The sequence below is a fragment of the Oryx dammah genome, unplaced genomic scaffold (genome assembly GCF_014754425.2).
Source record: "Oryx dammah isolate SB20612 unplaced genomic scaffold, SCBI_Odam_1.1 HiC_scaffold_3, whole genome shotgun sequence".
Classification (NCBI taxonomy): domain Eukaryota; kingdom Metazoa; phylum Chordata; class Mammalia; order Artiodactyla; family Bovidae; genus Oryx; species Oryx dammah.
Genome location: NW_024070187.1, coordinates 76,885,677 through 76,909,029, shown reverse-complemented (window position 1 = coordinate 76,909,029; position 23,353 = coordinate 76,885,677). Strand labels below are relative to the sequence as shown.

At 35.6% G+C, this 23,353-nt stretch overlaps 1 protein-coding gene across 1 annotated transcript in view; it reads right to left on the bottom strand.

Annotated features, from left to right (window-relative positions):
* Positions 1-23,353, bottom strand: part of ADGRL3 (adhesion G protein-coupled receptor L3) — a 734,126-nt gene that overhangs the window by 38,416 nt on the left and 672,357 nt on the right. Inside the window, exons 20-21 of the mRNA XM_040238287.1 lie at positions 19,965-20,133; positions 9,081-9,206 (exon numbers count right to left, since the gene is read on the bottom strand). Of these exons, the coding sequence (XP_040094221.1) occupies positions 9,081-9,206; positions 19,965-20,133 (295 nt within the window). The remainder of the gene's footprint in view (positions 1-9,080; positions 9,207-19,964; positions 20,134-23,353) is intronic.

The window sequence follows — 23,353 nt, the reverse complement described above, 5'->3', positions numbered from 1 at the left end:
GTAATGAAAATAAAAGGGCAATATAGTCACTTGCAGTAACATAAAGCCCAAGGAAAGAAGGAAAACATAAAAGAATATGTACTGGATGATTTCATGTGAATAAGTATCAAATATATGCAAAAAAAAAGATACTGTTAAAAGTTAAGCTACTGATTATGTCTTGAGATGACTGATTAAGAAGCATTCAAAGGGTATCTAAGTTACTGCCAATGTTCCAATAATTGATCTGGGGAAGGATAAATCAATGTGCCATACACTTAAATTTTTGTGGTTTTGTTAATATCTATTATGATACACAATTGAAATAAGTGCACATAACAAAAGAATATATCCTTGTCTAGGAAATCTGAAACCAATATGTTACTGGAGATCAGTGGAGAAAAAACTCCAGAAAGAATGAAGGGATGGAGCCAAAGCAAAAACAATACCCAGTTGTGGATGTGACTGGTGATAGAAGCAAGGTCTGATGCTGTAAAGAGCAATATTGCATAGGAACCTGGAAAGGTAGGTCCATGAATCAAGGCAAATTGGAAGTGGTCAAACAGGAAATGGCAAGAGTGAACATCGACATTCTAAGAATCAGCAAACTAAAATGGACTGAAATGGGTGAATTTAACTCAGATGACCATTATATCTACTACTATGGGCAGGAATCCCTTAGAAGAAATGCAGTAGCCATCATGGTCAACAAGAGTCCAAAATGCAGTACTTGGATGCAATCTCAAAAACGACAGAATGATCTCTGTTTGTTTCCAAGGCAAACCATTCAATATCACCGTAATCCAACTCTATGCCCCAAACAGTAACACTGAAGAAGCTGAAATTGAACGGTTCTATGAAGGCCTATAAGACCTTCTAGAACTAACACCCAAAAAAGATGTCCTTTTCATTATAGGGGACTGGAATGCAAAAGTAGGAAGTCAAGAAACACCTGGAGTAACAGGCAAATTTGGCCTTGGAATGCGGAATGAAGCAGGGCAAAGTCTAATAGACTTTTGCCAAGAGAACGCACTAGTCATAGCAAACACCCTCTTGCATAAACACAATAGAAGACTTTACACATGGACATCACCAGATGGTCAACACTGAAGTCACATTAATTATATGCTTTGCAGCCAAAGATGGAGAATCTCTATACAGTCAGCAAAAACAAGACTGGGAGCTGACTGTGGCTCAGATGACGAGCTCCTTATTGCCAAATTCAGACTTAAATTGAAGAAAGTAGGGAAAACCGCTAGACCATTCAGGTATGACATAAATCAAATCCCTTATGATTACATAGTGGAAGTGAGAAATAGATTTAAGGGACTAGATCTGATAGTTAGAGTTGCCTGATGATCTATGGACTGAGGATTGTGACATTGTACACGAGACAGGGTTCAACACCATCCCCATGGAAAAGAAATGCAAAAAAGCAAAATGGTTGTCTGGGGAGGCCTTACAAATAGCTGTGAAAACAAGAGAAGTGAAAAGCAAAGGAGAAAAGAAAAATATAAACATCTGAATGCCGAGTTCCAAAGAATAGCAATGAGAGATAAGAAAGCCTTTCTCAGTGATCAATGCAAAGAAATAGAGGAAAACAACAGAATGGGAAAGATTAGAGATCTCTTCAAAAAAATTAGAGATACCAAGGGAACATTTCATGCAAAGATGGGCTTGATAAAGTACAGAAATGGTATGGAACTAACAGAAGCAGGAGATATTATTAAGAAGAGGTAGCAAGAATACATGGTAGAACTGTACAAAAAAGACCTTCACGACCAAGATAATCACGATGGTATGATCACTCACCTGGAGCCAGACATCCTGGAATGTGACGTCAAGTGGGCCTTAGAAAGCATCACTATGAACAAAGCTAGTGAACATGATGGAATTCCAGTTGAGCTATTTCAAATCCTGAAAGATGATGCTGTGAAAGTGCTGCACTCAATATGCCAGCAAATTTGGAAAACTCAGCAGTGGCCACAGAACTGGAAAAGGTCAGTTTTCATTCCAATCCCAAAGAAAAGCAATGCCAAAGAATGCTCAAACTACTGCACAATTGCACTCATCTCACATGATAGTAACGTAATGCTCAAACTTCTCCAAGCCAGGCTTCAGCAGTACGTGAACTGTGAACTTCCAGATGTTCAAGCTGGTTTTAGAAAAGGCAGAGAAGCCAGAGATCAAATTGCCAACATCCACTGGATCATCGAAAAAGCAAGAGAGTTCCCGAGAAACATCTATTTCTGCTTTATTGACTATGGCAAAGCCTTTGACTATGTGGATCACAATAAACTGTGGACAAGTCTGAAACAGATAGGAATACCAGACCACCTGACCTGCCTCTTGAGAAACCTGTATGCAGGTCAGGAAGCAAGAGTTAGAACTGGACATGGAACAACAGACTGGTTCCAAATAGGAAAAGGAGTGCATCAAGGCTGTATCTTGTCACCCTGTTTATTTAACTCCTATGCAGAGTACATCATGAGAAACGCTGGGCTGGAAGAAGCACAAGCTGGAATCAAGATCGCTGGGAGAAATATCAATAACCTCAGATATGCAGATGACACCACCCTTATGGCAGAAAGTGAAGGGGAACTAAAAGCCTCTTGATGAAAGTGAAAGAGGAGAGCGAAAAAGTTGGCTTAAAGCTCAACATTCAGAAAAAGAAGATTATAGCATCTGGTCCCATCACTTCATGGCAAATAGATGGGGAAACAGTGGAAACAGTGTCAGACTTTATTTGGGGGGGCTCCAAAATCACTGCAGATGGTGACTGCAGCCATGAAATTAAAAGACGCTTAATCTTTGGAAGAAAAGTTATGACCAACCTAGGTAGCATATTCGAAAGCAGAGACATTACTTTGTCAACTAAGGTCTGTCTAGTCAAGGCTATGGTTTTTCCAGCAGTCATGTACGGATGTAAGTTGGACTGTGAAGAAAGCTGAGCACTGAAGAATTGATGCTTTTGAAGTGTGGTGTTGGAGAAGACTCTTGAGAGTCCCTTGGACTGCAAGGAGATCCAACCAATCCATTCTGAAGGAGATCAGCCCTGGGTTTTCTTTGGAAGGAATGATGCTAAAGCTGAAACTTCCAGTACTTTGGCGACCTCATGTGAAGAGTTGACTCACTGGAAAAGACTCTGATGCTGGGAGGGATTGGGGGCAGGAGGAGAAGGGAACGACAGAAGATGAGGTGGCTGGATGGCATCACTGACTCGATGGACATGAGTTTGAGTGAACTCCAGGAAATGGTGATGGACCGGGAAGCTTGGCGTGCTGCGATTCATGGGGTCGCAAAGAGTCGGACACGACTGAGCGACTGAAGTGAACTGAGGAAATCTGAGAACACTGCAGTGAAGAAGTGACATCTCAACTGAGAGTTGAATAAATTATGATCATTTTTGCATGTGTGCTCAATTGTATCTGACTCTGTGACTCCGTGGGCTGTAGCCTGCCAGGCTCCTCTGTCCATGGAATTTTCCAGGCAAGAATAGGGAATGGGTTGTCATTTCATTCCTCCAGGGGCTCTTGCACACCCATGTCTCCTGTGCCTTCTGCATTGATAGGCAAATTCTTTACCATCTGAGCCACCTGGGAAGCCTGCCTATTTTTCCGTTCAGTTCAGTCTCTCAGTCATGTCCAACTCTTTGTGATCCCATGAATCGCAGCATGCCAGGCCTCCCTGCCTATTTTTTAGGTGATGTTTATTTGAGCTGGCCCCATTATCTTCTATTATTATTATCTTCTATTAATCTCTCAACCTGGGCTTGCCACACCTGTTCCCCTGCTCTTTCGTAACAAGCCAAGCATGCTTCTGCCTTAGGTTTTATTTGATTATTTCTTCTGCATGGAGTACTCTTTCCCCAGATATGGGTATGGATAACTCTTACATCTCTTTCAATCTTTGCTCAAATACTTTCTCTTTAAAGAGACCTAACTTGATCATCCTATATAGAACTGTATTTCATGCACTCAACTTTGCAACTTTTTGCCCTCATAGCTTTACCATTTTCTATATACAACATATTATTATAATATAGTCATTTCATATATTTGTATTTAATGTCCAAAGTGTAATGTCCAATGTCTGCATGTAGGTTTGAGGCTCTAGAAACCAGAAAGTTTGGGAATTCCCTGGTGGTTGAATGGTTAGGAATCCACACTTTCACTGCTGAGGGCCCAGGTTCAATTCCTGGTCAGGGAACTAAGATTCCATTGGCCACATGCAGCCAAAAGAAAAAAGTAAAATAAAAATTCTGTCCTTTTTTGTTCACCTGAAATGGTACCTGATATATAATAATTATTGTGTGTGTATATAAAATATATTTTACAAATATAACAAATATTTCAATTTATTCTTCTAGGTTCTCTCATGTGTTTTTCATGTATTCACTCACTGAAATCTCCCAAGAATTCCCTGAGGTATGTACTCTCCTATTCAATACAAAATTGAGATTTAGAGGTTAACATGTACAATATCACAGACCTAATAAGTGGTATAACTAATATTTGACTTCAATCATTTGGCTCCTGATTTAGGAGATTAGAACTTATTCAGTTCAGTTCAGTTCAGTCACTCAGTCATGTCCGACTCTTTGCCACCCAATGAATCGCAGCACGCCAGGCCTCCCTGTCCATCACCAACTCCCAGAGTTCACTCAGATTCATGTCCATCGAGTCAGTGATGCCATCCAGCCATCTCATCCTCTGTCATCCCCTTTTCCTCCTGCCCCCTATCCCTCCCAGCATCAGAGTCTTTTCCAACGAGTCAACTCTTTGCATGAGGTGGCCAAAGTACTGGAGCTTCAGCTTTAGCATCATTCCTTCCAAAGAAATCCCAGGGTTGATCTCCTTCAGAATGGACTGGTTGGACAGATCTCCTTGCAGTCCAAGGGACTCTCAAGAGTCTTCTCCAACACCACAGTTCAAAAACATCAATTCTTCGGCGCTCAGCCTTCTTCACAGTCCAACTCTCACATCCATACATGACTACTGGAAAAACCATAGCCTTGACTAGACGGACCTTAGTTGGCAAAGTAATGTCTCTGCTTTGAATATGCTATCTAGGTTGGTCATAACTTTTCTTCCAAGGAGTAAGCCTCTTTTAATTTCACGGCTGCAGTCACCACCTGCAGTGATTTTGGAGCTCCCCAAAATAAAGTCTGACACTGTTTCTACTGTTTCCCCATCTATTTCCCATGAAGTTACACTATATCAAATAATAATTGAAAAAAGTAAAAGGAGATAAGGGTAAAGTGTTGCAAGCAGAGAAAAATATATAATATGTAACATTAAGCTTATACTTAAATATTCATGGAAAGGACCAGGACAACCTTTAGAATATGCCAGTGAATAAAGCAAGTCTCAGAAGATTACACACAATAAGATACCATTTTAAAGAAATATTTTAAGAAGGTGAAGTAATTAACATCTTTTAGAGAGATGAAGAAATTTTTAGAATAAGTCATGAAAATGATAAACAAAGGTTAGTAGATTGTCTCTGGTAGGGAGATACAGGGATTGCTTAGAGAGAAGTTTCAAGAAGGGAAAACATATGGCAAATACTCTATTTCCTAAGTTTGATGATAAGTTCACAGGTGTTCTTACTACACTTCACAATATGGTACATATATTTTTTGTTTAAAATACTGTATAACAAAAATAAACACATCTACAAATTCAACAAAACAACTGAAAATAGATGACAGAATAATTAATGAAAGGTCAAGGTAGAAAGAACAATACTTCAGAGTTTTTCTAAACCAATCCTTTATAAGTGATTACCACTGGGAGATTAATAGATGGAGAGGATTTTTACTTTTTAGTCTTGAAAATCACATCCTTCCACTACCTACACAGTAGCCACATGATTTTATTACCTGTGGGTGATTTCCTGCCACCTCCTTTTCTAAATTATATTCTTAACTTTCTAAATAGTCAAAATAAAATAAAAACTCCAGTTCTCTTACAAATACCTAAGGTTCTGTCTCCAGCTTTCTTCAGCTCCCATTCACATACCACTTGAACCAATGACATTCTTCCTACTCCCAAAGTTTCAAGTTCTTACCCACCTAAATGGCTTTACATCTGATGCACTGTCACCTGAGATTCTCTTTCCCTGAACACCCTTCCTGTCATTTCTCCAAACAGTCTTTGCCTATCACTTAATCCAAGTAACCACCTGGACTTTATGCATCATATGGCTATATTTGGTTCTGCACCAACTTTTATAATCTGATATTTTCTGTTGGTTTATTTGATTGCTAATAAATGTTCTGCCTTTTACAGTTAGTATGAAAGCCCCAGATCTTGGAGGAAGTTGTCTTTTAACCATTTTATCACCAGAGCTTATAATATTGCTTGGCATTTTATAACATAAATCCAATGTTTCTTAACAACAAAAAATAATGATTGTGATTTTAGAAGCTCTCTGATGTGGAAAAAGACACCTATACTCAAAATTTTACCTCAATATCAGTGAGTGTTTTAGATGTTGTGCATGGAATTTCACAGTTAATGTAAAATGTTTATTATTTCTACCTAAACAGACTATATTTAAGTAATAGTACTTTGTGTAGTGTTAGACTGTCAAAGTTAAACAGAATTGCATTATATTAAGCACAAGAAAACAACGTGAGGTTTTTCTTCCCAATATTATAATTGTGATGTTATAACTATAAAAGTAAAAAAAAAAGAGACAGCTTTAAAATATATACCTGAAATTACACTACTAAGTGATATCTATTCCAACTTTTTGAGCATATACAATTTGTCATGTTTTGTAAAATTAGCTTAATCTGCCTATTGATGTAAGAAATCAGAAACCACTTTATTATGAAAAAACTGAGGGCTAGTGAGATTTAATGACTTGTTTTGTGTCACAGCTGGTAGGAATATGGCAAGGCTAGAATTAAAACAAGGTCTACTAACTCACAAAGTTTATGATTGTTCTTTTAAGCTGAAGTATTTTATCTTGTGGGTTAGAAGCAATGCTAAACATTGCACAACTCTGTTTTAACATAAAGCATAAAGCTCCAAAATATTATGATTTCACTGAAGACATTTGTCAATAAAATGGCTATAGGATAATGGTTGATAAGCTCAGTTCTATGAAAGGAATGCAGAAACAAATTAAGTTAAATGACATACTGAATCTCAGAAATTTCAATTCAAACTTGTTGAAAAGACTGTTACAAAAAAGAGAGGTAAGAATTTATCAGGTTTAAAATGAAGGACTGGATCACAAGAAGGTCCTACAGAAAGTATCCAGGTGTGCCTCCACTGTTACATGAAACTCAGATTCTGAATGACAATTTACTAGTCCTGACTCAGAAATCTCAGTCCATCTAATTTGGTACATTTGCTTCCTTAATTTACAACTGTGCAACCTTACTAAGGCATAGAAATAATAAAATAAATTCAAATTTTAAATAACTGCCTATTATATGTGGAAATAAGTTCCATGATTATTATGATAATTTGTGTTGTTAAGTGTCAGGATAACTTGTCAAAATAAAAATAAACATTCTAAAACTGACATATAACTGATAGGTTTGACAGTTACATATTAGTTTTAAAATGTTTAGTTGGAACTATTAGATTGATAGCAGATATATGGTTTTATTCATAAAATAAAATATAACTCCTTTAGTGTGATGAAAACATTTCTGAGAATATTGTTTATTATTGGTTTATAAGAGTTTTTCAAGTGCTAGTTCAGTGTGTACAACTGTCCAGTCTGACAATGAATGTGTTTTAGAGAATCAGATATATTAGCTTGGCAAGTGCTATTATAATTAAAGGTTCCAAGGGTATTTAATTTTCTAAGCATATGAATGGAATTGTTTAGAGAAACTAAACCTATTATATTTATAAGCCAATTGGAATTAGTCAAAGAACAAATGATCTTTTTTATTATATATATGTGTATATAATTACCAAATTAAAATAAATAAATTTAGAAGTTTGAGTTAATAGAGTTAAAATATGCTCCTGATTTATAAATTTATTTTGGAATTTCAATTCAAGTCTTCTTCAGAATATTTCAATTAACAACACCAGAAAAATGATTATTTTTCCCACTAAATCATATATTCTTAGAAATATTAGTTTGGTAACTGGAATTCAAACTCACTCATGTATGACCCACATTATGTCTTTTACTTTGCACATTTTAGCATCCTAGAGTTGCTGAAATTTCTACATAGTAATCTTTGGACTGACATTGTGTGGAAAATAGAAGACAAGTTACTTAAAAGTTCAGAATTTCCTTTGAGAGGGGTGACACAGTCATTATTAATATATCTAGTGCTGATGTTGAAGCTGAAACTCTAATACTTTGGCCACCGGATGCAAAGAGCTGATTCATTTGAAAAGACCCTGTTGCTGGGAAAGATTGAAGCAGGAAGAGAAGGGGATGACAGAGAATGAGATAGCTGATGGCATCACCGACTCAACGGACATGAGTTTGGGTAAACTCCGAGAGCTGGTGATGGACACGGAGGCCTGACATGCTGCAGTTCATGGGGCTGCAAAGAATCGGACAAGACTGAGCGACTGAACTGAACTGAACTGAACTGCTGGAGTGATGAGAGTAAGCACTTTGACCAGTTAAATTAATGATGCTATTTTGGTATTCTGAATTGCCCTTTGACCTACTAGCATACAACATGAAATGAGTTATAACTTTCTGTTAAACCTATTTAATAAGTAAATATTTTCAGTATTCAATAAAGAATTACTAGACTAGTTAAAAGAAGTAATTAACTCAAAAACATTTATGTAAAGTATTACTTTCTTAGAATTTTAGGTGAAATGTCAAATTCCTTTCCTCATCTTCATTTTTCATTCAACTAGGAACAATCTGAAATCATGAATTACTATTCAAACTTAGACTCTAAACTTCAAATTTTTTGCAGTTTGGTTTCTTAAATTTCTGTCATAACCATTTTCATTTGAGACACACTAAAACAAAACAACAAAATTGTGTTGTGTTAAATGCTTTGGATAGAAAATAAATCTCATCAAGATAGGACAGCAACTCATAATAGAACACAGATAAGAGCTATTTCATTTTAATTAACAAATATTGTTTACCTGTGAGCCTGTAGAGTAGCGCCCAGGAGTTCGAGAACCAGATGTTTTCCCTGAGCCGATGGAGCTCTCTGTACTTTTGCCACTACAGCAATGTGTTCGCAGGCATTTCCCATACTCTTTTCGTACCTAGTCAAAAACATTAGCTTCTATTATCAAAGAATTCATTTCAGCTAGGAATATAAAATGTATGTAAATTTTATTTTCTGATAATTAAAACATTTTGCCCTACACATATAAATAAGAAAGTCTGTTCAGAATACATTTTATATGTTTTTTACAATATAAAATAATATCCATAGTGTCAAGATTGAAATTTGTACAACTGGACTTTTTAAAACACATAAACACACATATGCCCAATCACACCATAATGATATAATCTCTTAGTTGAAAAAACAAAAATTTAAGACTTTTCTACACTATTTTTAGCTTCATAGATCTGATACAAAGTATCCCTACTGGTGCAAATATTATTTAGAGAAGGAATTTAGAGAGAAGAGGAAATGGAAATAGGAAATGGAAATACGTGAGAGAAAAGAGGGGACAAAATATTTAAAGACAGAGCAGACAATGGAGTATTACTCAGCCATTAAAAAGAATACATTTGAATCAGTTCCAATGAGATGGATGAAACTGGAGCCGATTATACAGAGTGAAGTAAGCCAGAAAGAAAAACACCAATACAGTATACTGACACATATATACGGAATTTAGAAAGATGGTAATGATGACCCTTTATGCAAGACAGCAAAAGAGACACAAATGTATAGGATGGATTTTTGGACTCTGAGGGAGAGGGAGAGGGTGGGATGATTTGGGAGAATGGCTTTGAAACATGTATACTATCACATAAGAAACGAAGTGCCAGTCTATGTTCGATACAGGATAGAGGATGCTTGGGGCTGGTGCATGGGGATGATCCAGAGAGATGATATGGGGTGGGAGGTGGGAGGGGGATTCAGGATTGGGAGCTTGTATACACCCGTGGTGGATTCATGTCAATGTATGGCAAAACCAATACAGTATTGTAAAGTAAAATAAAGTAAAAAAAAAAAAGAGCAGAAAACAAGAATGTGTTGGGCTAAGCATTTTAAAATAATTTATATTTCTTTGAAATGTATTTCTCTTAAAAGAGGGAAATTGTCTATTTGAGAATATAAAATTCAAAATATTTAAAATTTATTCCCTCAAAATGGTGGTGGTTTAGTCACTAAGTCATCTCCAGCTCTTACAACCCCATGGAATTTTCCAGGCAAGAATACTGGAATGGGTTGCCATTTCCTTCTCCAGGGAATCTTCCCAACCCAAGAATTGAACCTGGGTCTCCTGCATTGCAGACAGAGTCTTTGCCAACTGAACTGTGAGGGAAGACCTTCATCAAAATAGTTCTATTAAATAATTACAGAGAAATATGATTGCTTTCCTATATAGCACCGCAATTAACTAATTAATCCTTGCTGTAGTATAAAAATCACAATATAAAAGGAGATATACATTTTTTAGCTGATACTTTCCAAAAAGAAAATATATCAACAATTCTGGGGGAAATCAATTTAATCAGACAAGACTTAAAAAAATAAACAGAAATTGTCCTAAATCATATCTCCACTAGTAACATCAAGAAAAATAAATGTCAATTACTTGTTCATCAATTAAAACACATTATAGGATAACTTACTGGTTTTACATTCACAAAGTTTACATTCATTATGAAATAATATTGTATATATATTATCTTTAGCATTTCATTGATTTCACATGAGTTCATAGTTTCCAGAATTTGTGACAATGTAATATTATTTAAAACAAACTTATAAAAACATGCTTTCCTGAGAAATTTTACTTAGAATCAAGAGAAAAATAAGGAGTGTGTATGATATATTAAAGTTAGTATTTGAAATTAAACATTATCTCAATAAATTACAGTTCATTCCATCTATAATATGGCAAAATCAGAGACTGACTATATTCAGATTTGTTTGAAGAACTCACATTCACTAAATTATGTGATAGGAACAATGATACAAAGTCATGTGAATCAAAGCATGGAGAAGGAGTGCCTGATAGAAGTAGAGAGGGACCAAGAAAGGCTTCCCAGAGAAGAAGACTTCTGAAATAATCTTCCTGTGTATACCAATGGCTGATTCATATTGAGGTTTGAAAGAAATCAACAAAATTCTGTAAAGCATTTCCTTTAATTAAAAAGTAAATTAATTAATATATATATATATATATGTATGTTTGAATTTGTTGGTTTAGTGAATTAAGTTGAAAGATAGGATAGATAAGAGAAAAATGTGCTCAGTGTGAGCAGAAAAAGGGGCATGATGTGCTAATTCTTAAAGCCTTTCATTAGTTATGCCAAAATTTAAATTATATTGTTTCCAACCAAGTTTTTTATGCCATTTATCATTAATTAGAAGTCATCATTTTTATTCACTATTTACAAGCCAATTCATATTTTGTTTTTTATGTGACCACTTCTGTGTGTGTGTGTGTGTGTGTTGAAGATATGCGTGAGGGTGAGATAGGAGGGTGAGATGAAGAAGCCTCTCCATCTTAAACATTCTTTGCTAGGAACTATGCGAGGCTCCTCCCTTGAAATGAATCTAGAAAATAATTATTACTGACATTTTACAAATAAGAACACTAAAAATATTAAGCAATTAAAGTAAACTGAAAGACTGAAAAGGTTAAGTGATATGCATTATATGAAAATATCCAAATCTATGATCAGAAAGCTCTCACTAAGATGCCACATTTCTAATATTTATATGACCAACATAAGGTATTATATATTATTAATCTATTAGATTATCTCATTCTTTGTCTCTGGAGAAAATGAGGACAAATATTTAATTATAATTTCAGGAAACTTAAAATAATCTCCACCCATAGGGAGGCATTATCAATTACAGTTTAGTAATTTGTATTCAATTTATGAAATATCTCCTAGAACCTAAATTTTCAGATAACCTATATCCTATTTTGTTTTTCCTAATGAACTCAACAAGTGATGCTTTTCTCCTTACCAAAGGAAGTGTTTTTTAGTAAAGTGATGTAAATCTAAACAGATATTTTGGGGAGAGAGGGGCTATTAGAGAAAGAACAAAGGGAAGCACTTCCATTTCTGTTACTTACAAAGGGAGCAATATTGTATAAGCAGGAATTCAGCATGAAAATTTAACAAAAAATGTTAAATGTTCTGAACTGATTATATAAATAATCAGTAAATAAAGGTATATAGTGATACCTAGTCCCACATTTAGCTATATTACTTACTGAATCATTACAGACTTTATTTTTCTGTGATTACATCTGAAGTGGTGAGCATGTATGTTAAAAAGAAAAAAGCAAAAATAACATGCACCATCTCCATGAGAGGTATCTCTTCAGATTATAATATAATTTATTTGACAATTTAGTCATTTGAATATTCTAATCCACTATTTCACATGATACAACATCCTATCCCAATCAGATATGGCATGTGATTATTCAACATGAGGTTGTTCTAAAATATATAAAGATGGGAAAGAAAATATACCTGCCCAAAGAATATTTCTTTTATACTCTCTGATCAGAAATAAAATAATTATGAAACTTTCTGTGATGTTTCACATAATTAACAACAAAGCAAACGTGACGACCTTAATGACAAAGTAGAGATGCTGGTGACACATCATGTAACCTACACTCTAGAAAATGACTGACAATTATTTTTTTGTTGTTAATGAGTTGAATCAATCAACAAATAATCCTATAAAACAAATGATCTCAAAAATGGAACATTTTACATTTCTCTACTCAAATATGAGTAACTACATAAGACGAGCATATTATTGAAATCAGTCAGATGGCTTAAGAAAAACATCCTACAAGAAATAAGACTGTTAAAATGTCCATAAGAACCAAAGCTATCCATAGGTTCAATGCAGTTTCTATAAAAGTTCCAATATTTTTCACAGATACAGAAAAAGATATCCTAAATAGGTACAGAACCACCAAAGACTCCAAACAGCCAAAGCAATCCTGAGAAGAAAGAACAAAATGGAGGCATCACATTGCAGACTGCACACCATACCACAAAACTATAGTAATCACGATGGTATGGTATTGGAAAAATAGATCAATAGACAAAGGATCAGACTCTGAAATGAAAGTTGCTCAGTCGTGTCTGACTCTATGTGACCCTATGGACTACACAGTCCATGCATTCTCCATGCCAGAATACTGGAGTGGGTAGCCTTTCCCTTTTCCAGGGGATCTTCGCAACACAGGGATCAAGCCCAGGTCTCTTGCATTGCAGGCAAATTCTTTACCAGCTGAGCCACAATTCAAGCCCAATGGAACAGATTGTGAGCCCATAAATAAACCCTTGTCTATACCTGGTCATAGTAAAAACATCCTCTTCCAACACACAAGAGATGACTCTACACATGGACATCACCAGATGGTCAATACCAAAATCAAATTGATTATATTATTTGCAGCCAAAGTTAGAGAGGCTCTATACAATCAGCAAACACAAGACCACGAACTGACTGTGGCTCAGATCATGAACTCCTTATTGCCAAATTCAGACTTATATTGAAGAAAGTAGGGAAACTAGACCATTCAGGCTTGACTTAATTTGAATCCCTTATGATTACACAGTGGAAATGACAAATAGATTCAAGGGATTAGATCTGACAGAGAACCTGAAGAACTATGGATGGCGGTTCATGACATTGAACAGAAGGCAGTTATCAAGACCATCCCAAAGAAAAAGAAATGCAAAAAGGTAAAATGGTTGTCTGAGGTGGCTTTACAAATAGCTGAGAAAAGAAAAGAGATGAAAGGCAAAGGAGAAAAGGAAACACATACCTATTTGAATCCAGAGTCCCAGTGAATAGCAAGGATAGATAAGAAAGCCTTCCTCAGTGATCAATGCAAAGAAATAAAGGAAAACAATAGAATGGGAAAGACTAGAGATCTCTTCAAGAAAGTCAGAGATGCCAAGGAAACATTTCGTGCAAAGTTGGCCACAATAAAGGACAGAAATGGTATGCACCTAACAGATGTATTAAGAAGAGTTGGCAAGAATACACAGAACTACACAAAAAAGATCTTCATAACCCAGGTAACCACAATGGTGTGATCACTCACCTAGAGCCGGACATCCTGGAATGTGAAGTCAAGTGGACCTTAGGAAGCATCATTATGAACAAAGCTAGTGGAGGTGATGGAATTACAGTTGACCTATTTCAAATCCTAAAAGATGATGCTGTGAATGTGTTGCACTCAATATACCAGCAAATTTGGAAAACTCAGCAGTGGCCACAGGACTGGAAAAGGTCACTTTTGATTCCAGTCCCACAGAAAGGCAATGGTAAAGAATGTTCAAACTAAGCATAATTGCACTCATCTAACACAAGCAAAGTAATGCTCAAAATTCTCCCAGTGAGGCTTCAGCAGTGCGTAAACCATGAACTTCCAGATGTTCAACCTAGGTTTAGAAAAGGTAGAGGAACCAGAGATCCTAATGCCAACACTGCATCATAGAAAAAGCAAGAGAATATCAGAAAAACATCTACTTCTGCTTTACTGATTATGGCAAAGCCTTTGACTGTGTAGATCACAACAAACTATGGAAAATTCTTAAAGAGATGGGAGTACCAAACCACCTAACCTGCCTCCTGAGAAATCTGTTTGCAGGTTAAGAAGCAACAGTTAGAACCGGATGTGGAACAACAGACTGGTTCCAAATCATGAAAGGAGTATGTCAAGGCTGTGTATTGTCACCCTGCTTATTTAACTTATATTAGACATCATGAGAAATACCAGGCTGGATGAGGCACAAGCTGGAATCAAGATTGCTGGGAGAAATATCAATAGCCTCATATATGCAGATGACATCACCCTTATGGCAGAAAGTGAAGAGAACTAAAGAACCTCTTGGTGAAAGTGAAAAAGAAGAGTGAAAAAGCTGGCTTAAAACTCAACATTCAAAAACGAAAATCCTGGCATCCATCCCCATTACTTCATGACAAATAGATGGGGAAACGATGGAAAACAGTGAGAGACTTTATTTTTTGGAGGGCTCCAAAATCACTGCAGATGGTGACTGCAGCCATGGAATTAAAAGATGCTTGCTCCTTGGAAGAAAAGCTATGACAAACCTAGTATTAAAAAGCAGAGACATTACTTTGCCAACAAAGGTCCATCTATCTAGTCAAAGCAATGATTTTCTAGTAGTCATGTATGGATGTGAGAGTTGGACCATAAAGAAAGCTGAGTGCCAAAGAATTAATGGTTTTGAGCAGTGGGGTTGGAGAAGACTCTCAAGAGTCCGCTGGACTGTCAGGAGATCCAACCAGTGAATCCTAAGGGAAATCAATCCTGAATATTCACTGGAAGGACTGATGCTGAAGCTGAAACTCTTTGGCCACCAAATAGTTTGGCCACCTGATGCAAAGAACTGACTCCTTAGAAAAGACCCTGATGCTGGGAAAGATTTAAGGTCAGAGGAGAATTGGGCAACAGAGGATAAGATGGTTGGATGGCATCACCGACAAGATGGACATGAGTTTGAGCAAGCTTGAGAGCTGGTGATAGACAGGGAAGCCTGAGGTGCTGCAGTCCATGGGTTGCAAAGATCAGACAGGACTGAGTAACTGAACTGGACTGATATTGTCAACTAATATCTGATAAGAAAGCTATGAATAAATAATGGGGAAAATACAGTCTCTTAATAAATGGCATTAGGAAAACTGGATAACTACATGTAAATGAATGAAACTGAACCTCACTATCTTATACCATACACAACATCTAATTTGCGAACTCTTAGTTGCCATGTATGAGACCTTGTTACCTGACTTGGGATTAAACAGGGCCCCCTGCATTGAGAGTGCTGAGTCTTGGCCACTGGACCGCCAGGGAATTCCCAGGCCTGGAATTTATTAAATCAATCAATCAATTTTTTTTTTTTTTACAAATTTAAGACACCTGTGGAGAGGAAAAAAAGATGGCACCCCAGAGCTAGAGCAGGTAGAGGGATACGCCAAAGATGGCACCCCTGGTGCCCTCACTGGAGGGCATCCAAAAGCTCTTGGAAGTACATGTTAAGTTAGACACCTGCCCCTTAGGCTGCTTCTGCTTATACATAAGTAAATGAGCCTCTTTTCTCCTGAAGTCTGGTCGCATCAGCAGCTGCAACTGTGCTGGACATGAGGTGGGTTTCAATACAAAAGAGGCCATCTGTGGACTAGTGGAGAGGACTGTACCTCACCAAATGTTTGTTATGGGCTCAGACAGTAAAGAATCTGCCTGTAATGTGGGAGACCCAGGTTCAGTCCCTGGGTTGGGAAGATCCTCTGGAGGAAGAAATGGCAACCTACTCTTTCGTATTCTTGCCTGGAGGAATTCCATGAACAGAGAAGCCTGGTGAGCTACAATCCATGGGATCGCAAAGAGTTGGACACAACTCTGAATCTAACACACAAACATAGAAAGAAAAAGCAACAAAAGAAAAAGTAATAAGTTGTACTATATCAAACTAAAAAGCTGCTGCACAGCAAAAGAAACAACAGAGTTGAATGGCTATCTACAGAATAGAAGAAAATATTTGCCAATCATATATCTGATAAGTAGTTAACACCAATAATATACAAAGCACTCATACAACTCAAAAGTAGCCCCCCCCAAACAATCCTAAAATGGACAAAAGAAATGAATAGACATTTTTTCTAAGAAGACATACAAATGGCTAGCTTGAAAAGATGCTCAATATAACTAATTAGAAAAATGAAAATCAAAATCACAATTAGATATCACTTCACATGTGTTAGAATGGCTATCATGAAGAAGACAAGAGATAAGAGTTGGTGCTTCTCTGGTATCTCAGGGGTAAAAAATCTGCCTGCAGTGCAGGAGACACAGGAGACATATGTTCCATCTCTGGGTCAGGAAGATCCTCTGGAGAAGGAAATGGCAACCCACTCCAGTATTTTTGCCTGGGAAATTCCATGGATAGAGGAGCTTGGTGGGCTATAGCCCATAGGGTTGCAAAGAGTTGGACATGACTCAGAGACTAAACCACAATAAGAATTGGTGAGAATATAGAGGAAAGAGAGCTATTGTGCCCTGTTGGTGAGAATATAAATAAATAAAGCTGTTATGGAAAGCAATATGAAGGTTCCTTACAAAATTGAAAAAGGAACTACCATATGACTCAGCAATCCCACTTCTGGGCTTATATCCCAAGAAAACAAAAATTAGGATCTTAAAGAGATATCTGCACACCCATATTCACTGAAGCACTATTCACAACAGCCAAGATATGGAAGGAACCAAACTGTCCATCAGTGAATGAATGAATCAAGAAGAAAACTGTAGTTTGCTGTATGCTGTTGTAATGAATCACAAAATTGAGCTTGATGACATATATTTTTAAAAAATTCACCTTTTTAAAATACATTCAATATACTAAAAACCATAATTTGTTTTTGGATTGAGATTTGGTATCTCTACCTGGATATCAAAACAGTGATGTGTATTTTGGACATAATAAAATAATAATTGGGAAAACTCTAATAGGTACTGGCTAATGAAAGTAATCCCAATCAAAATAATTCATGCATAAAGCATAAAAATCTTTTCTGTTCTATAGGAAATTTCAATACTCACATTGAAACAAAATTTCCAGCTAATATAGAAAAGAATTGGCAAATTGTTACTTTATTTGAAAATGTTAGTATAACTACCTATGAAGGCCCAATATTCCCTTATTTACATGAACAAATGTTACCTTTTCCTGGTTTTGCTTCCACCTTTTTACATATTTCTCTTGACAATCAGTTATGGTTCCTTTCTAATAAAATCTAGAAATCTTTTCAAGTCTTTCTGACTTCTTTGCAGTGTTTTATAATACTGACCACTGTTGTTTACTTCTGGACACTTCCCCCTATCTTTAATTCAGATACTATCTTTTCATTCTTCTCCTCAGACACTTTCTTCCATTTCTATTCTTACTCGTCACTCACGTCTCCAAGTCTTCACACTGACCAAGTGTGATCAAATACTAGCTGTTTGTATTATAATATCCAATTCTTCATCTTCCTGGGGTACAAGAGGTAGACTGTTTCCCAGCCTTGCTTGCAGTTTGGATGGTACTACTAACGGTGTCCTATCTGATGGAATGTGAGTGGAAATGATATGAACCATTTCCAGACTTTTTATACAAGGTTCCCTCTCTTTTTCTCAGATTATCTGCCGGATACCAACACCCAAAGTAACTATGGAAATAAAACAGTGAGGTTAGTTGAGCTGTCACTGGCTGTGTCCCTCCATTAGGCACCTGCATCAATTGGGCCATGAGTAAAAAAGAATAAACATTTATTAGGTTAAATGATTGCAATTTGGGGTGAATGCACATTAAGTATTTAGGAAGATTTATCCATTCTAACATCATAACCTGTTTTCTGTAACCTACATTAACTGTCCTAAGTCAACACTGTTATTCTAGCTTACATTTAATATCATGCCAGCACATTTTTAATATCTAACACCATATAAAGCTGAAAACAGGATAAAACTGAACTCATTTCAATAAGTGGACACACATTTCTCAAATTTGTTTAGTCTTTCAAACCAAATATCATAGACTGATATATTTACTTTTCATTTTCCAAAGAAAAACTGTAGGTCTTATTGTTGCTTAGGGAAAAAAAAAATCACATTTTCCCATTTCATCTTCAGTGCCACATCTCAATATATCATAATTATTTTATTATCTCCATTTTATACATGAGGAAACTGGAGCACATGCACGCTAATTAAATGGCCCAAAGTCACATAAGCCATTAAGTAGAGGAACTAGGATTTGGACACAGTCTTGGCTCAGGAGTCTATGTGATCAGAACTATAAAGACCACATTTTTAATTGAGTTAAAAAGTATAAGATGAGAAAATCAATGTTGAGATTAAAAAAAAAAGCAATGTAAGTGTTTAGTTGCTAAAATTAACTTTTAAAATTAGCACTTTAGGTCCTGGTAGATGTGAAAAATAATAAAAAAAATAGACCATTATAAAAATTAAATATTGCATTCTGATCATCAAAATCATAAATTTTAATAAAATATGCTTTTAAAGAAGTTCAAAGATCTTAGGTTTCCCTGGTGGCTCAGACAGTAAAGAATCTGTGTGTAATGCAGAAGACTTGGGTTGGATTCCTGGGTCAGGAAGCTCCCCTTGAAAAGGGAATGGCAATTCACTCCAGTATTCTTGCTTGGAGAATCCCACGGACAGAGGAGCATGGTGGGCTAAAGTCCATGGGGTCACAAAGAGTTAGACATGACTGAGCAGCTAACACATACATAGAGATATTTACTAAGTGTTTTACCATTCACTAAAATAATAAATGCTTTCTATCATAAATTGTTTAGATATTTACATTTCTTAGAATATACAACTAGTTTTTTAAAAAATAGAAAAATATATGTTTCCTATGCTGTGCCATATAATATATACATATGTATATTCTTTTCCTCCATACATCTTAGAACATCTACTTCCTAATATACAAATTCCATGTGTCTGCCAATAATGATATCAAAGACATTAAGGTCAAATCTATAAGAATATTATTTTTGTGCACTGTCTAAATCAAAATATAATTCTGTCTTTTGTTGTTAACACATTCATCATCTTTTACACTTGCATTTTATGTTTGTTTTTCTTTTCTATTATAAAAGTGAAATTAACCAAATAATATATTTATTTTTTAGATACAAAAAGATAAAGAATGATTTATATTATGGGTGTTTTGTTATCATAGAATATATGCCATTTATTCTTTTTTTTGGTATGCCATTTGTTCCTTAACAGAGATTTCTAACTTACCTTCTTTTGTAGGACACAATGGAAAATGAATATAAACATTCCCTGTAGAGAATTGAAAATGGTGAAGAGATACGCCATGATGACTGTGCTTTCATTAATATACATGAGTCCAAAGGCCCAGGTCAATCCTAATAGGCAGAGAAGAGCTATTGCACCTATAACCCATGATCTGCAAAGAGAAGAGAAAATTAAGACTTATCAAATAGTTTGTTTTTAGTTAACATAGTCATATTGTATCAACAATACTGACACTGAAAAAATGTTACGGTAAGTTTATTGACAGGAAATGTAAGACAGGTGGTATAAGTACTTCAAGGTTTTAATGAGAACTTACAAGTTTTCAAGCTTGAGGAGATATACATGAATGAAAATGTTATGAACACAGAAATTCATTTAAGCAAAGCAGATTTGTACTATTAAACTATTCACATATTTGCAGCACATATGTGAATGATATGGAGATGTAGTTATGGTTAATGACAAGGTGGGAGAGTCTGTAAAGTTATGTTAGTCTCCACTGGTCTCATTGGTATGATAACATTTATTTGACTAGACTCTTTCCATTAGTGCTTCACCTGATACACTTTTACCCCATTTTTCCAAATTTCCTATTTTTCCATAAAAAATTTAATGTGTACTGATAAAAACAGAAGGAACCAATATATGGAACACATATAAATTTCTGTCTGATTCTATACTTATGTAGAACAAATGTGATATACAGTAGATGGAAAAAAAAAAATAGTTCCCCTCTAGATCACCATCTACTCTTTCAGCCTTTGGATTGCTGTCTTCTGGGTTATGTTGGACTAGACTTTGGAAATCAGGCAATTGGCAGCTTTACTGAAAAGAAGCCCAAAGGCTCAGGACACCTTCATGTCTTTGAAGTGTCTGTAAACTCATGGGAGAAAATGAAGTTGAAAATGGGATGGAGAGGTATGAACAAAGTAGTCCAGAACGGAAGAAAAATCCCCACTCTCACTCCATTCCCTTAGTTTCCTCCAAGCTGCCATTCACAATATTAGTAAATGGGTGACAAAAGTTCATATATTTGTGGTTATGTATTCACTATCAACATAAAATAAATCTTTCCAATAGATAGGAATCCAATAATTGAAAATGGAATCTTCTCAACTTCTATGTACATACAATAGGACCAAAACAGTCTAGATTTCTGTAATCTTAGCCCATCCTTTCCTTTCCCAGTATACTTTCCTGAACATGGTAAATTAATATTTCTTTTCAGCAGACTACTATCCTCTACTTACATTGTCTAAGAAATGAATATTTATGGGGATTGAAACTTTGCAAAACAAAGGATGGAAAATTGCATATATTTACTATAATCTGAAGCTAGGTTTAATAAATTTTTCAGAGAGAACTACATTTTAAGAAAGATATGTCCCAGAGTAGTTAAATATTATTAAAGTCTTATTAAAGTTAATCTCAAATATTTACCATTTTCCTTCTATAACCATCAGCCACTATATTTCAGATGCAAACATCCCCTAAATTTAATGTGCTTAATTTAAAACATTAATAATCTTGAATAAAGAATCCCTAAAGGAAGTTTGCCATGCCACAAACATGTATGTGACATGTTTGTATATAAGAATTAGAAAACATCTTAGAAGTTAATATCTTGTTTCACAAGCAGATTCAGAAGTATGAGAACTTTCAAGATAAAGCTCTCAGTTTTTTACATATACTGGAAAAAGGAAAAATGGGAAGAGTTGCCATTAAACCAAGACAAAATTGTTATTCAGCTTTAGAAATAAAATGATAGGATAAAATATTCAAGTCAGCTATCCCCTAGAAAACACATATGGGCTCAAGTGTTAATGATATAAAACAGTGATGAGCCCAATTCTAAAGAAAAAAGAAGTAAGAGCATGAAGAAATAAGTGAAATGGTACTGGAGAAAATGAAAACAAAGGACTCTTCACCAGAAGAACAAACTGAAAGTCTACAGCAAGATCACCGAAAGGTTGCCAATCTTGTTTATTGCTGCAGGACATAGAATTTTAAAATGTACAAAGGAGAAAAAGCCCAAATCTTAACATTTACGTTTATTTTTATTAGATTAGTACAGACTTGTAGCTTTGTTTCAGAAGCTTAAAAGATATGATCGATAATCAAGATATGTGTCAAATTTGAAAGAGATTATTTTGCATACGCAAGATTTAATTTTTGAAGGAGGTATTTCCCCTTCTTTTGGATATTTAGCCTAAGAACTTCATTAGTATCATTTGTAACTCAGTAGTTTCATATCCAGAAAATCATTTGAAGAAATAACACTAAATCATGAAATAGCTTTAGATGAATGATGTCCGAACAAGCAACAGAAATGACGACATATGCAGCACAGAGGAGCACATCACAATGAAAAGAGAAAGCTAATAAAAGCAAAACAAGTCTGTACCACATGAAGTTGCTATTACTGTGGCACTAAGTTCAGGTGATATCCAATTAAAAGAGGTGAAGCAGAATTTTTCTGGCAATACACCCGCAGCATATTTATTCTGCAGAGAAGTTGTATGCCTGATTATTTTCCTGCACAGTTTGCTCTTCTGCCTCAATGTGAATGACAGAAGCTCTAATGATTTTTCAGTACTGATCTGACAGCTGGTTCATGGGACCACACTGATAAATGAAATTTATCAGCCATTCAGGTCATTCTTACTTGATGAAGGGTCTGTTATCCTCATAGCTAAAGAATGCATAGACATAAAGACAAGAACACCAACATTAGCATTTTATGACAAAGAATTTCATATGAAAAATATTCTCCTGGTTCCCAAAGGCCTCTGTCGCCCACCTCCCTAGAAGGCATCATAATCTTCCCTTTATATCCAGAAGGTAAATCCTAAAATGACCATGAGAACCTAAATAACAAGGAACAAAATCAATTTTACAATACTGCAATATCCCTTATGAGACTAAAAAATTCCATTTTTTTTCATCATGTGCACATATTACTTGTGACTTGACAGAGACATTTATTTCTAAGAGACCACATTTCTCTAGAGAATGAGAAATCTTATGAGCAACCTGGAAAAGGCTTGGGGGCATACTTAAAATGACAGATTTCATGTCACCTAAAGGTCTCCTTATTCTATAATATTAGTAGGTAAGATTACTTAACTATGGACAGTACACTTCTGAGTAATTTTAACTTGCAGATGATTGACCTGAGTTAAATCGGAACATTATAGCCCATTGAAAATAATCAACAAGACTACTTTAAAATTATTTCTGATGGTGCATTGAGAAAAATTGTTGAACAATCTTTTGTAGTAATAGGAGCAAACAGACAGCACCTGTCCATTATCACTTATATGTACTATTTAGTATCATCCACATAAAATGAGATCCAAGCACCAAATCAG